General features: G+C 34.9%; 1 protein-coding gene and 1 non-coding gene across 12 annotated transcripts in view; one reads left to right on the top strand and one right to left on the bottom strand.

The window, feature by feature from the left end:
* LOC132368520 (sodium channel protein type 2 subunit alpha) overlaps positions 1-13,749 on the bottom strand; it is a 90,002-nt gene that overhangs the window by 17,383 nt on the left and 58,870 nt on the right. For all 11 annotated transcript variants that reach the window (XM_059927195.1, XM_059927200.1, XM_059927203.1 and 8 more), the window contains 3 exons: positions 10,653-10,773; positions 2,175-2,329; positions 403-576 (listed from right to left, as the gene is read on the bottom strand). In XM_059927195.1, coding sequence (XP_059783178.1) covers positions 403-576; positions 2,175-2,329; positions 10,653-10,773 — 450 coding nt within the window. The remainder of the gene's footprint in view (positions 1-402; positions 577-2,174; positions 2,330-10,652; positions 10,774-13,749) is intronic.
* LOC132369432 (U6 spliceosomal RNA) lies at positions 3,215-3,320 on the top strand. Its single transcript, XR_009504407.1, has one exon. It is a non-coding gene; the product is annotated as a U6 spliceosomal RNA (small nuclear RNA).

Below are 13,749 nucleotides of genomic sequence, written 5' to 3'. Positions count from 1 at the left end.
GGGACAAACACTTTGCAACAGGCTCTGGTGATGATGAATATAGTAACATCAAAGATGCCCTTGAAGAATTTAGATACAGTTATTGTATGAAATGTGAGAGTGATAAAAGCAAAACTTCTATGTTAATATATTATTTTGTATAACTTGGAATCTTAAATATTAATTTAAACTAAATCAATACATACAATAAGTTCCATTTGACTGTTTCATCTCTGAAAGTATATACATTTAAACCAGCAAAAAAATTGTTTTGGGGCATTTTCTTATTGGGAAGATGGGAACCATCATTTATATTTGGGGCCATGCAATACTTACTGAGTGCCCTTTATGTGCCAGGCACCATTGCTAGCACATATCATTCACATGCCAATAGAATGAAACAAGAATGTGCAGAATACTCACATCGACAATCAGGAAATCTAGCCAGCACCAGGCATTGGTAAAATACATTTGAAAGCCGTATGCAACCCACTTGAGAAGCATTTCCAGGATGAATATATAAGTGAAAACTTTGTCAGCATATTCTAACATGGTCTTAATGGTTTTTCGCTGTTCAATATATATATCTTCAAAGGCCTGCAAGTGAAAAAGCTTCACTGAATTTCATTTTCATAAACTGTCTCTAATTGGTATTTTATTAGAGAAAAACATGCTGCAAGCCTCTTCTCAGGTGCTTAAGGGTGGAACACTTTGTGCTTCCCAGAGCTGCTTTATACTTTGCTTTATAGTTATCTATATGCAAATGACTGTTGACTGAGCATTTATCAACCAATTAATTCAAATAATTTTTAAATTTTGGTATCAGGGTACCCCAAAAGAGCTTAAAATTTTTGAGACTGCCAGCTGCTTCTCTCTATAGCAGGAGGCAGAAAATCATCTGCAAGCAGATCTGCTTTGTTCAGTGCAGAGTTGTGGACTGTAGCCCTTCAGTAACGCAAATGTAAGGCAAGGAGCCCCCTTAGCCTGGGAAAGGGGAATGGATTATGATCTCTAGCTTTCTCTTCTATCTCTCTTGCTCAATCTGGGCATGTGTGTGGTGTATATCTAGAACCTCCCTTTGCCACTATTTTGCAGAGCTCTTTGGAAAGGGAGGAGGAATTCATTTGCAGGAGTCCCTAGGCCTTCTGGAACGAAAAGAGCATTTATCTAATTCAGTCCTCTTATAAGAAAAACTATCAGGGTAACCTGGTGGTTTGGATCAAGGAGAAAGGAGAATTTTTTTTTTTTTGAGAAAAGGGGGATCTGGGCTTGTAAGTGGGGCTCAATACAAGGGCCTAAATGCTTTTCAGCTCTATCTATAGCTGAAGCTAGAAGCCCCTCAGAAGCCAGCCTTTGTGCATGTTGGTGCACTTTGGTGAGCTCTGACTGGGTATAATTGATAACCGTGAGCTGCTACAGCAAGGGCACTAGTCACCGACAAGATGTCACAGTTCCCTCTCTACTTGGCATTAAAACACAGAGCTGACCCTCTTTGCTCCAAGTACATGACAGGCTGCAGGATCCTTAATCAAATCAGAGGTGGGCTTTGAGGCCTCCAGATATAATGCCATGATCCTCCTACTGAAATCAACTCACCAAACACTAGCAACTAATAGAAAAATAAACAAATAAAAGAAATGTAACCACATTTACATTACCAAATGGAAAACGGGACACACTGCTTTCATTATGTTAATCAATATTTTGACCAAATTGACCATTCTGTGGAATGAAATCAGATATAAAATAAGTTTGTAATGCTTTCACTTTGCTACTCATTGGTAATTAAGTTAGTTTACTATTTGCCATTCAGTGTGATTGGCACTAGTGAATCAGCATGAACAAGACAGGTGGGTTTTATGCAGCAATGGAGCTTATGTTAAACAGTTTGATATTTAGCTGATAATCCCATATCACGTCTACATACTCATTCTTAACAGGAACTAGTTCTGATGAGTAAAAGAAAGATCCTTCCTTAAATATTCACAAAAAATCATACTGATCTAAATTTGATTTAATCTGAGGCCTATTCCAGAACAATGAAAATTGCTATTTAAGTAGTGTGCTAAAAATATCATACAATGTCTCTCATATTCACAAACACCTTTTTGTAAAAACATGTAAGAGGAGGTTCATTAAGGGAAAAGGTGAAGGATTTCAGGTAAAAGTAAAAGAGCAAATCATATTTCACCTACCAGTGCCCCACTGCTGAGTAGAATCATGAAGACAATGAAGGTTTCGAACCAGTTATGCTCCACTATCTTATAGCAAGTTTTTCTCAAGTTCCACCAGAGTTTCCCTTTGCCTTCTTCTATGCTTATCTGACAACACTTAAACTTCCGCACACAGTCTAAAATATGTCAAAGTAAATGAAGAAAAAAATTACTCTTTGATTATGTATATTTGTGTTGGTGTGAGATTCATCTACATTATTACCTGATATATTGTAAATAACTTTATTTTTTAATATAGCTTTCACTTGTAGAAATAGAAATCATCTATACTTTTTTTACTCGTTCTTTCAACAACTATTTTTTAGTGTTTATGGGACTATTATAATGAATTATATTGCATTATAAAAACATATTATAGAACAACAGAAAGAAGTAAAATCACCAAAAGTTGATATTTCCATCCTATCCTTACCCTATGAGTATGATTCCACTCATATACAGACTTTATATATATTTGATTTCTAATTAGTTAACTTAATGGTATAATATAAACATTTCCCTTTTTGTTACAAGTAAATAGAATTTTGAAAGGTTTCACATGCTTCTCTAAATAAGATTACCAGACATAACCAAAATTTATATAAAGATTCCACTATTATTGAATATCTTTTTTGTATTTTATTTATTTTTTTATACAGCAGGTTGTTATTAGTTATCCATTTTGTACATATTAGTGTATATATGTCAATCCCAGTCTCCCAATTCATCACACCACCTATTATTGAATATTTATGTTTCTTTAACTCTAGCTATTATCAGCAATAATGTAATAGACACCTTTGCAGTCTACTATATCAAAGGCTTGTCAACAAATATTTATTGAATAACTGTTTATTCAAGGAATTATATTGGACAAATTATAAAACTAGAATGTGTAAAACACAGCCTTGCTCTAAAAAGAGTGTGTATTTTGAGTAGGGGAGATTTGCCCACAGATATTACAGTTGTAGAAAGCAAAAGAGGTACTGTGAGAGTTTACCAGCAGATTAATTTCTAATACTGCGCTCACTTTGGCAGCACATATAAAACACTGGAATGATACAGAGAAGATTAGCATGGCCCCTGCACAAGGATGACAGGCAAATTCATGAAGCATTCCATATTTTTTACAAGGGAATCCCCATAAGGTTAACAGCTGATCTTTCAGCAGAAACTCTGCAAGCCAGAAGGGAGTGGCAGGAAATATTGAAAGTGAAGAAAGGGAAAAACATACAACCAAGATTACTCTACCCAGCAAGGATATCATTCAGATTCGACAGAGAAATTAAAACCGTTAGAGACAAGCAAAAGCTAAGAGAATTCAGCACCACCAAACCAGCTTTACAACAAATGCTAAAGAAACTTCTCTAGGCAGGAAACACAAGAGAAGGAACAGACCTACAATAACAAACCCAAAACAATTAAGAAAATGGTAATAGGAACATACATATTGATAACTACCTTAAATGTAAATGGATTAAATGCTCCAACCAAAAGACAAAGACTGGCTGAATGGATACAAAAACAAGACCCATATATAGGCTGTCTACAAGAGACCCACTTCAGACCTACGGACACAAACAGACTGAAAGTGAAAGGATGGAAAAAGATATTCCATGCCAATGGAAATCAAAAGAAAGCTGGAGTAGCAATTCTCATATAAGACAAAATAGACTTTAAAATAAAGACAATTACAAGAGACAAAAAAGGACACTACATAATGATCAAGGGATCAATCCAAGAAGAAGATACAAAAATTGTAAATATTTATGCACCCAACATAGGACAACCTCAATACATAAGGCAAATGCTAACAGCCATAAAAGGGGAGATCAACAGTAACACAATAATAGTAAGGGACTTTAACACCCCTCTTTCACCAATGGACAGATCATGAAAAATGAAAATAAATACGGAAACACAAGCTTTAAATGATATATTAAACAAGATGGACTTAATTGATATTTGTAGGACATTCCATCAAAAATCAACAGAATACACTTTCTTCTCAAGTGCTCATGGAACATTCTCCAGGATAGATCATATCTTGAGTCACAAATCAAGCCTTGGTAAATTTAAGAAAACTGAAATCTTATCAAGTACCTTTTCCGACCACAACACTTTGAGACTAGATATCAGTCACCGGAAAAAATCTGTAAAAAATACAAGCACATGGAGGCTAAATAATATGCTACTAAATAACCAAGAGATCACTGAAGAAATCAAGGAGGAAATTAAAAAATACCTAGAAACAAATCACAATGAAAACACGATGACCCAAAACCTATGGGATGCAGCAAAAGAAGTTCTAAGACGAAAGTTTATAGCAATACGATCTTACCTCAAGAAACAAGAAAACTCTCAAATAAACAACCTAACCTTACACCTAAAGCAATTAGAGAAAGAAGAAAAAAAAAACCCCAAAGTTAGCGAAGGAAAGAAATCATAAAGATCAGATCAGAAATAAATGAAAAAGAAATGAAGGAAACGATAGCAAAGATGAATAAAACTCAAGGATGGTTCTTTGAGAAGATAAACAAAATCGATAAACCATTAGCCAGAATCATCAAGAATAAAAGGGAGAAGACTCAATACAATTAGAAATGAAAAAGAAGAAGTAACAACTGACACTGCAGAAATACAAAGGATCATGAGAGATTACTACAAGCAACTATATGCCAATAAAATGGACAACCTGGAAGAAATGGACAAATTCTTAGAAAAGCACAACATTCCGAGACTGAACCAGGAAGAAGCAGAAAATATAAACAGACCAATCACAAGCACTGAAATTGAAACTGTGATTTCAAAACTTCCAGCAAACAAAAACCCAGGACCAGATGGATTCACAGGCGAATTCTATCAAACATTAAGAGAAGAGCTAACACCTATCCTTCTCAAACTCTTCCAAAATATAGCAGAGGGAGGAACACTCCCAAACACATTCTACAAGGCCACCATCACCCTGATACCGAAACCAGACAAAGATGTCACAGAAAAAGAAAACTACAGGCCAATATCACTGGTGAATATAGATGCAAAAATCCTCAACAAAATACTAGCCAACAGACTCCAACAGCACATTAAAAGGATCATACACCATGATCAAGTGGAGTTTATCCCAGGAATGCAAGGATTCTTCAAAATACACAAATCAATCAATGTGATAAACCATATTAACGAACTGAAGGAGAAAAACCATATGATCATCTCAATAGATGCAGAAAAAGCTTTTGACAAAATTCAACACCCATTTTTGATAAAAACCCTCCAGAAAGTAGGCATAGAGGGAACTCACCACAACATAATAAAGGCCATATATGACAAACCCACAGCCAACATCGTTCTCAATGGTGAAAAACTGAAAGCATTTCCACTAAGATCAGGAGCAAGACAAGGTTGCCCACTCTCACCACTGTTATTCAACATAGTTTTGGAAGTTTTCAAACAGCAATCAGAGATGAAAAAGAAATAAAAGGAATCCAAAGCGGAAAAGAAGAAGTAAAACTGTCACTGTTTGCAGATGACATGATCCTATACATAGAGAATCCTAAACATGCTACCAGAAAACTACTAGAGCTAATCAATGAATTTGGTAAAGTAGCAGGATACAAAATTAATGCACAGAAATCTCTTGCATTCCTATACACTAATGACGAAAAATCTGAAAGAGAAATTATGGAAACACTCCCATTTACCATGCAACAAAAAGAATAAAATACCTAGGAATAAACCTACCTAAGGAGACAAAAGACCTGTATGCAGGAAACTATAAGACACTGATGAAAGAAATTAAAGCTGATACAAACAGATGGAGAGATATACCATGTTCTTGGATTGGAAGAATCAACATTGTGAAAATGACTATACTACCCAAAGCAATCTACAGATTCAACGCAATCCCTATCAAACTACCACTGGCATTTTTCACAGAACTAGAACAAATAGTTTCACAATTTGTATGGAAACACAAAAGACCCCAAATAGCAAAAGCAATCTTATGAAAGAAAAACAGAGCTGGAGAAATCAGGCTCCCCGACTTCAAACTATACTACAAAGCTACAATAATCAAGACAGTATGGTACTGGCACAAAAACAGAAATATAGATAAATGGAACAGGATAGAAAGCCCAGAAATTAACCCATGCACATATGGCCACCTTACCTTCGATAAAGGAGGCAAGAATATACAATGGAGAAAAGACAGCCTCTTCAATAAGTGGTGCTGGGAAAAGTGGACAGCTACATGTCAAAGAATGAAATTAGAACACTCCCTAACACCATGTGCAAAAATAAACTCAAAATAGATTAAAGGCCTAAATGTAAGGCCAGACACTGTAAAACTCTTAGAGGAAAACATAGGCAGAACACTCTATGACATAAATCACAGCAAGATCCTTTTTGACCTACCTCCTAGAGAAATGGAAATAAAAACAAAAATAAACAACTGGGACTTAATGAAACTTAAAAGCTTTTGCACAGCAAAGGAAACCATAAACAAGACAAAAAGACAACCCTCAGAATGGGAGAAAATATTTGCAAATGAAGCAACTGACAAAGGATTAATCTCCAAAATTTACAAGCACCTCATGCAGCTCAATATCAAAAAAACAAATAATCCAATCCAAAAATGGGCAGAAGACCTAAATAGACATCTCTCCAAAGAAGATTTACAGATTGTCAACAGACACATGAAAGGATGCTCAACATCACTAATCATTAGAGAAATGCAAATCAAAACTTCAATAAGGTATCACCTCACACTGGTCAGAATGACCATCATCAAAAAATCTACAAACAATAAATTCTGGAGAGGGTATGGAGAAAAGGGAACCCTCCTGCACTGTTGGTAGGAATGTCAATTGATACAGCCACTATGGAGAACAGTATGGAGGGTCCTTAAAGAACTAAAAATAGAACTACCATACGACCCAGCAATCCCACTACTGGGCATATACCCTGAGAAAACCATAATTCAAAAAGAGTCATGTAGCACAATGTTCATTGCAGCTCTATTTACAATAGCCAGGATATGGAAGCAACCTAAGTGTCCATTGACAGATGAATGGGTAAAGAAGATGTGGCACATATATACAATGGAATATTACTCAGCCATAAAAAGAAATGAAATGGAGTTATTTGTAGTGAGGTGGATGGACCTAGAATCTGTCATACACAGTGAAGTAACTCAGAAAGAGAAAAACAAATACTGTACTGTAACACATATATATAGAATCTAAAAAAAAAAAAAAGGTACTGAAGAACTTAGAGGCAGGACAGGAATAAAGACGCATATGTAGAGAATGGACTTGAGGACACGGGGAGGGGAAAGGGTAAGCTGGGATGAAGTAAGAGAGTGGCATGCACATATATACACTACCAAATGTAAAACAGACAGCTAGTGGGGAGCAGATGCATAGCGCAGGGAGATCAGCTCAGTGTTTTGTGACCACCTAGAGGGGTGGGATAGGGAGGGTGGGAGGGAGATGCAAGAGGGAGGAGATATGGGGATATATGTATACGTATAGCTGATTCACTTTGTTATACAGCAGAAGTTAACACACCATTGTAAAACAGTTATACTCCAATAAAGATGTTAAAAAAATTTTTTCTAATACTGAGCTTTACAGAAAAAGTGGATTTGGGGCTAGACTTTGAAGGATGTGTAAGAATCAGGTCTAGTATATGGAGCGGTAAAGGAATGCAGAAAAAGTGATATTAATAAACCTTGGTGATGGAAAAGTCTAGAAATTGTATGAAGCTTAGAATTGGGAGTCAAGACTAGAAAAGACACTCTAAAGCCAATCTCAACAGGACCCGAATGATTCAGTTAGAGAACTTAGATTTTATGTGCTATCTAATGGGGAAAACATTGAAGGATTTATTTGGGAGTTATGGAGATTTACCTGATAAGAATACTCATTTAGAATGATCTTTACCTGCACAAGGCATTGGATGACTAGAAGAGAGAAGATGGAAAAGGAGTCCAGAGTCTATGAGATTCAATCAACTTAACATTAAAGAAAGTGAAAGCAAGGGTAATGCTAGTGATAGTGGTCAGGAATCAAAAGATACTGCTGAGTTGACAGGACCTGGCAGCACACAGTATATGGGGGCGCTGGGGTGTGAGACAGGAGTCATGACATAGAGTTTTAACCATGACAGAGAGCTCTTGTTCAGTGAATAGAAAAATGGAAACCTCATTTTGAAGGAGCTTAATATTTTAATGCATAAATATTTAACAGATGCTACTTTATAATGTCAGCCAGATCATATCCTTTGTTTCATGAATATTTAATGAAGTCCTCTTAAATGTTATTTGTTTCTCAAGAAAGAAAGAAATAGCATTGTATTTCTTGTTTCTTTGAGGCAAGATCTTTTTCACATTTCTTGACTCCCAAAGGATTAAGAAGAATTACATGCCCTGAAAATATTTGTTGTAATGAATTAAATGGAACTGGATTTAAGGGGTTTTTTTTCCCCTAAAGAGGATATGGGATGAAAAAACACTGTTTAACATAAAAAGACCAATATTAGTGGGAAGGATAAATGCCAAATTTGGGATACTGATTCACTTCTGAGAGGAAAGCAAGGGAATGGGATACTGAAAGGGTACAAAAGGGGTCAAATCTGTATCTGTTTTATTCTAAAATAAAGAGTCTGAAACAAACATGACAAAAATATTCAAATTGTTAAAGTTGGTTGGTGGGTGTCTATGTATTATTTCTGTTTTCTATAATGTTATGTTGGTGACATTTCATACTTAAATGCTTTTTTTTTAACTTCACAAAAGACAAATGTTGATATTACCATAAATATTATTATGCATATATTGTGACCCTGAAAATAAGCTAATTGTCTGGGAAGGAGTAATAACTAATACTACAGAAGTTATTTTTGTGATATACCACTTAAATGTTTCGTAAAGTCATAATTTTTTTCATAATCAACGTCACTGAAACGTGTGCAGAATTTTGGAGGAAATAGTGAAGAAAAGTGGCTTCCCTCATAACTTATGCTGAACAAATAGCTCTTCCTCTGAAATAATTTAAAAATTGACAATTAATATATAAATATTTGTTTTCTCCAATGCATTTAAGTCCAAAAGCAATAGGTGTATGTAACATAATCATCTGCAAAAGCCTTGAATCTATTGATATCAATTTTGATTTCTAACATTTGTATAATCACATATTTTTAAAGTTAGCTTAAGTCTAAATTAAAACAGCTTTAACGTTCTTAAATGAAATGAAAATGAATGAAACACTTTTAGAATTAGTTGTAATTAAATAACATTATTACAGTCATTATTATTAAAATAAACTTTTGTTTAAGCAATTACTATTGAATTTGGGTCTAAGACATAGTATGAATTGTTAAATAGCTGTTAACTAAAAAAATGAGTTAAGAATGAAGTGATTCCTAGGACTTTAGAGAAAAAGTTCTGTACCTACAATAGTGATTTATATAAGAAATATAAGGAATTTCATACTCTGTAATATTGCACTAATTTTTTACGCCTCTTTGTATGTAGCACATTCCCACACTGAATCTGGATTGGCGACTCTGCTTTGGTGAACAGCACAGAAGCAAACCTGATGTAAGTGGAGGATTAAGTGCTTGGCATTTAGGCTTCCTCTCCTGCTCCTTTGCTTTCGCTATGATAACAAGCCTGGGCCAGTGTGTGGATGGAGCTGAGTCAGGCAGCAGTCTCATCTAAGACCTCAGCCGTATGACTAATCCTAACCAAGATCAGCAAAACCACCTAGCCAGCCATGGGCTTGTGAGCAAAAATATACATTTTTTTGTTATATGATAAGAAGTTTTGGGTGGTTTGATACACAACATTATTGTTCAAGAGATAACTGATGCATACCTCAAATAACATAATTTTAGTTTTCTTCACAAAATCCCTAGTATTACTCTAATGGCATGGATCCCTGTATTATATAACTCAGTATATTTTGGCATTTCATTATCTACAATCTAGTATCATTCAGAGCTAATAAAAAATATTTGACCTTGACAGATACAGGTAATTGTTATTCATGGACAGTTTGAAATGTACATTAATCAATTCATACCCATTATGACCTAACAAAACAGTAAACAGTAAATTACTTCTTTGATTTAAAATGTTTTTCTTTTTTTTTAAAAGCTAAAGAGAGACATGTATGATTTGGCTTTCTCTCCTATAAAAGATTCTAGACGGCCACCAAAAAACCCAGATGGTTAACAGCATTTCTTAAAGTTGAACAGGAGTCACAAAAATAGAATATCTTATTACATAAATCTTACCTTTTCAAAAATCATCTTTGTTTTGATATAGAAAAAGCAATGAACAGACAAGTAAAGGAACAGTTGTTGGATAGATATAGACGATTAGAGCGAGCCCGGGAGGGAGAGAATAGATGGCTAGATCAGAGAAGTCTAATGAGTGTACACACATTGTTTCCTCACCTTCCGTAAAACAGGCTTCAGGTTCCAGAGATTCTTCAGGTTCAACCTCAGGTTGTTCTCCCTCAGCGGGAGCTCCTATGTCAACAGTGCTGCCTTCAGATGAACTAGTTGCATTTAGCTTCTGAAAATCAATTCCACAGAAAAGCTTTTAAAATATTTTCTTTAATCTACAATATAAAAATTTCAAAGGCGTGCCCTTAAGTCTTCTGTATTCATTTCCTTGATCTGTAATTTAAGAATATCTTAAACATAATGCCAGTCCGCTTTAGTAGAGGTGGGGGTCACAAGATTAGATACAGCACCACAGAATTTTTTCCTTTAAAACTATCGTGCTAACAACTTAAATAATTTTTGATTAAGCTCCTGTATAGAGAGAGATTCTGAAATAAAATCATGCAGAGAGCTTACGTAAGCTGCCAGAGTAGTATTGTGGTCTGTGACCTTGCTTTTGTAAATTAGTTTGCAAATGGTCTAGTTTGTTTTATTCTAAAATTGTGACCCAACCAACAAAAGCTGTATGAGTGTATTTTCATGTCAAATGCAGAAAAGAGTTGATCAAATGCACATAAACAGCAACAGTCTAAATTTACCCACTTTTCATTGACATGAAAACATATACCACTTGTTGTTATTAAATATATTCTATAGTTTTCTAATTCTGAAAAGAGCAGCACATTGTTAGCTTTATAGCAAGAGCTGATATTTTGCATTCTCTTTGGCCAATGCACTCCTGTGTTTCATTGTGCATTTGGAAACTACTTGTTACTCTGGCACTCTTACCTCTCCAGTTAATAAAGGCAGAAATGAATCTTTGGTTGTTGTTTTGTTTTCCTTTAGGTTAAATCAAATACCACCAAAAGAAAAATATAATAGAAATAAGTTGTTTTAAATCTTGAAATACAACAAACTTTAGCCAGGTCAGGTCATTCATGGGATCAATATAAATGAAGGGATCCAGTCTTTAACCTGGTCTTAAAATGCTGCAGGAGTGACACAGGGCCAGGTATGAGTGCCACATGGAATCAGAGTAGTTTGGGCCACAGCATTCTTGGACCTGTTACAATGTTATTACCATTAGTGCATAACATTAGGAAATGGCTGAGCTGATAGGAGCTACTTTATAAAGGGGATGAGGTAAGCATATGATAAAATGCACATTGAAATATGTTGAACCCACTCTAAAATAGATGGTGTAGTCAGTACTGGAAACATTATATTTGGGCTAAGGATTCTATCGATTTCTGGAGGAAGCTGGTTCCCTTATTTCCTGAAAATAATTTTCTTTATATAAAATATTTCCTTGGCATAGTGGTGCTGATAAAGTAAAAATATTTATATAAGCTATAGGTAGGATTGAAAATGTTTTTGTGTGTGTAATTTAACAATACCAATGATAGAAGCATAAATATTATATGTCTCCTCAATTAGAACTTGTTCAGGATTATTTTTAAATCTAACCAAACTACTTAAATCAAGGATTATATATTATAAGGTGCCTGAAGTTTGTTGATTTCTTTTTCTACTCACCAAGTATATCACAATACTAGACAGATACTCAATTATAATATTTTTACTGTTAAAATTTGAATATATTTTGTTTTAAAATGAAATATTATATGATTTTTTCTAATTTCCTGTCCTTCATCTTTTGATTAGACTCTTTCTTTGATAAGTGTAGCTGTGTTTATAAACATGTAATTGACTAAGAAATGGCTAAATTATCCTATCAATCCCATCCATCTGATTCACATAAAGCTGTTACATATTAGGGACCTGAAAATACTGATCTTATCATTTACTGGATATTGAAACATGACATAGGTAATCAGAATAAGTGAAGCCTGAAGCCTGGTCATATATAATCTAACTACAAACAGCCCACAATAACAAATGGAAAACATTCCTTTTAGGAAAAAGGATAACACTGCAATTACAGATTGGGGGATGACCTGGGGGTAAATGAGAATCCATATTCAGGGCGCTTCACATTGGCAAATGACTGCATCAGAGCCTGCATCAGTGCTGGCTATATTACACGTCAGGTACTCAACAAATTTTTTTTAAAAAATGAATGAATGAATGAACTTCTTCATAACAGAATGAAGGCTAGTCCTTGACAGTGATTGGGAGAAGTCACCAGACAACATATTCCAGGGAATCTTGGTTCAAAAGTTTCTAGAGGATCTCTGTAACATCAACTACAATGCCTTTCATTTAGTGCAATGCCTTAGTACTGACATAGAATTAATAGATATCTTTTTAATTGAAGCCAAACATTTATATATTTAAAGGTCAAATCATTACTTTTTCAAAAGTACAACATAAAAGTATTCTGCTTTTCTAGAAGATGTATCTCACCAGACAATCTTTCGAAGCAAAGGTCATGCTTTTGCCATCTCTGCATCCCTAGGACCCATCACAAGGTTTGTGTTTAATAGATGTTCATTGGGTAAATGAATGAATGACCAATGCATGCACTATTTTATTTTACCACTAACTACTTCTAACACCTCCTATCTAATACTTACTTTTACATTCAAGGGAATACATATAATATTCTCATGTAAGTACAGAGAAACACAAATCCTTCAAGATTCTAAATTGTGTAGGTAATGACCAACAACCCTTAGAATTTGAAGTGCTGTCTCAACATCAGGCTTCCAATTAACCAGACCTATGGTGAAACTATGAAATAAACTGTACTTTAACTCTGGAGTCAGGAAAACTAAGACTGACTCATTTTGACAATGTTTTTCCTGTTTCTACTCTATGCACATGGACCTACAATCCCAGCAAAGAATGGAACCTCTCTAAGGAAAGGCAATATCTCATCCTTCTCCATCTTCTCCCTGATGTGGAACAGCACAGGATCTACCTGTCACATTTATTACTTGAATAACTTTATTTGGTTTACAAATAAAAAATCTAGGGTACACATTAATCCTCAACACCAGCCAATCCAGTGTCTAGTTAGAGAAGGAAATGTGGCTTTAATCATCTTGTCAAAAGTCATACTGAGTCAGTAGCTGGACTCTAGGTCTTCTGTACCCCACTTTGCTAGGATTCTCTAGAGAATTTCTTTAATGATCCATAAGTT

The sequence above is a fragment of the Balaenoptera ricei genome, chromosome 7 (assembly GCF_028023285.1).
Source record: "Balaenoptera ricei isolate mBalRic1 chromosome 7, mBalRic1.hap2, whole genome shotgun sequence".
Taxonomy (NCBI): Eukaryota; Metazoa; Chordata; class Mammalia; order Artiodactyla; family Balaenopteridae; genus Balaenoptera; species Balaenoptera ricei.
Note: the sequence above shows the minus strand (reverse complement) of the source record. Positions and strands in the feature narration are given on the sequence as shown.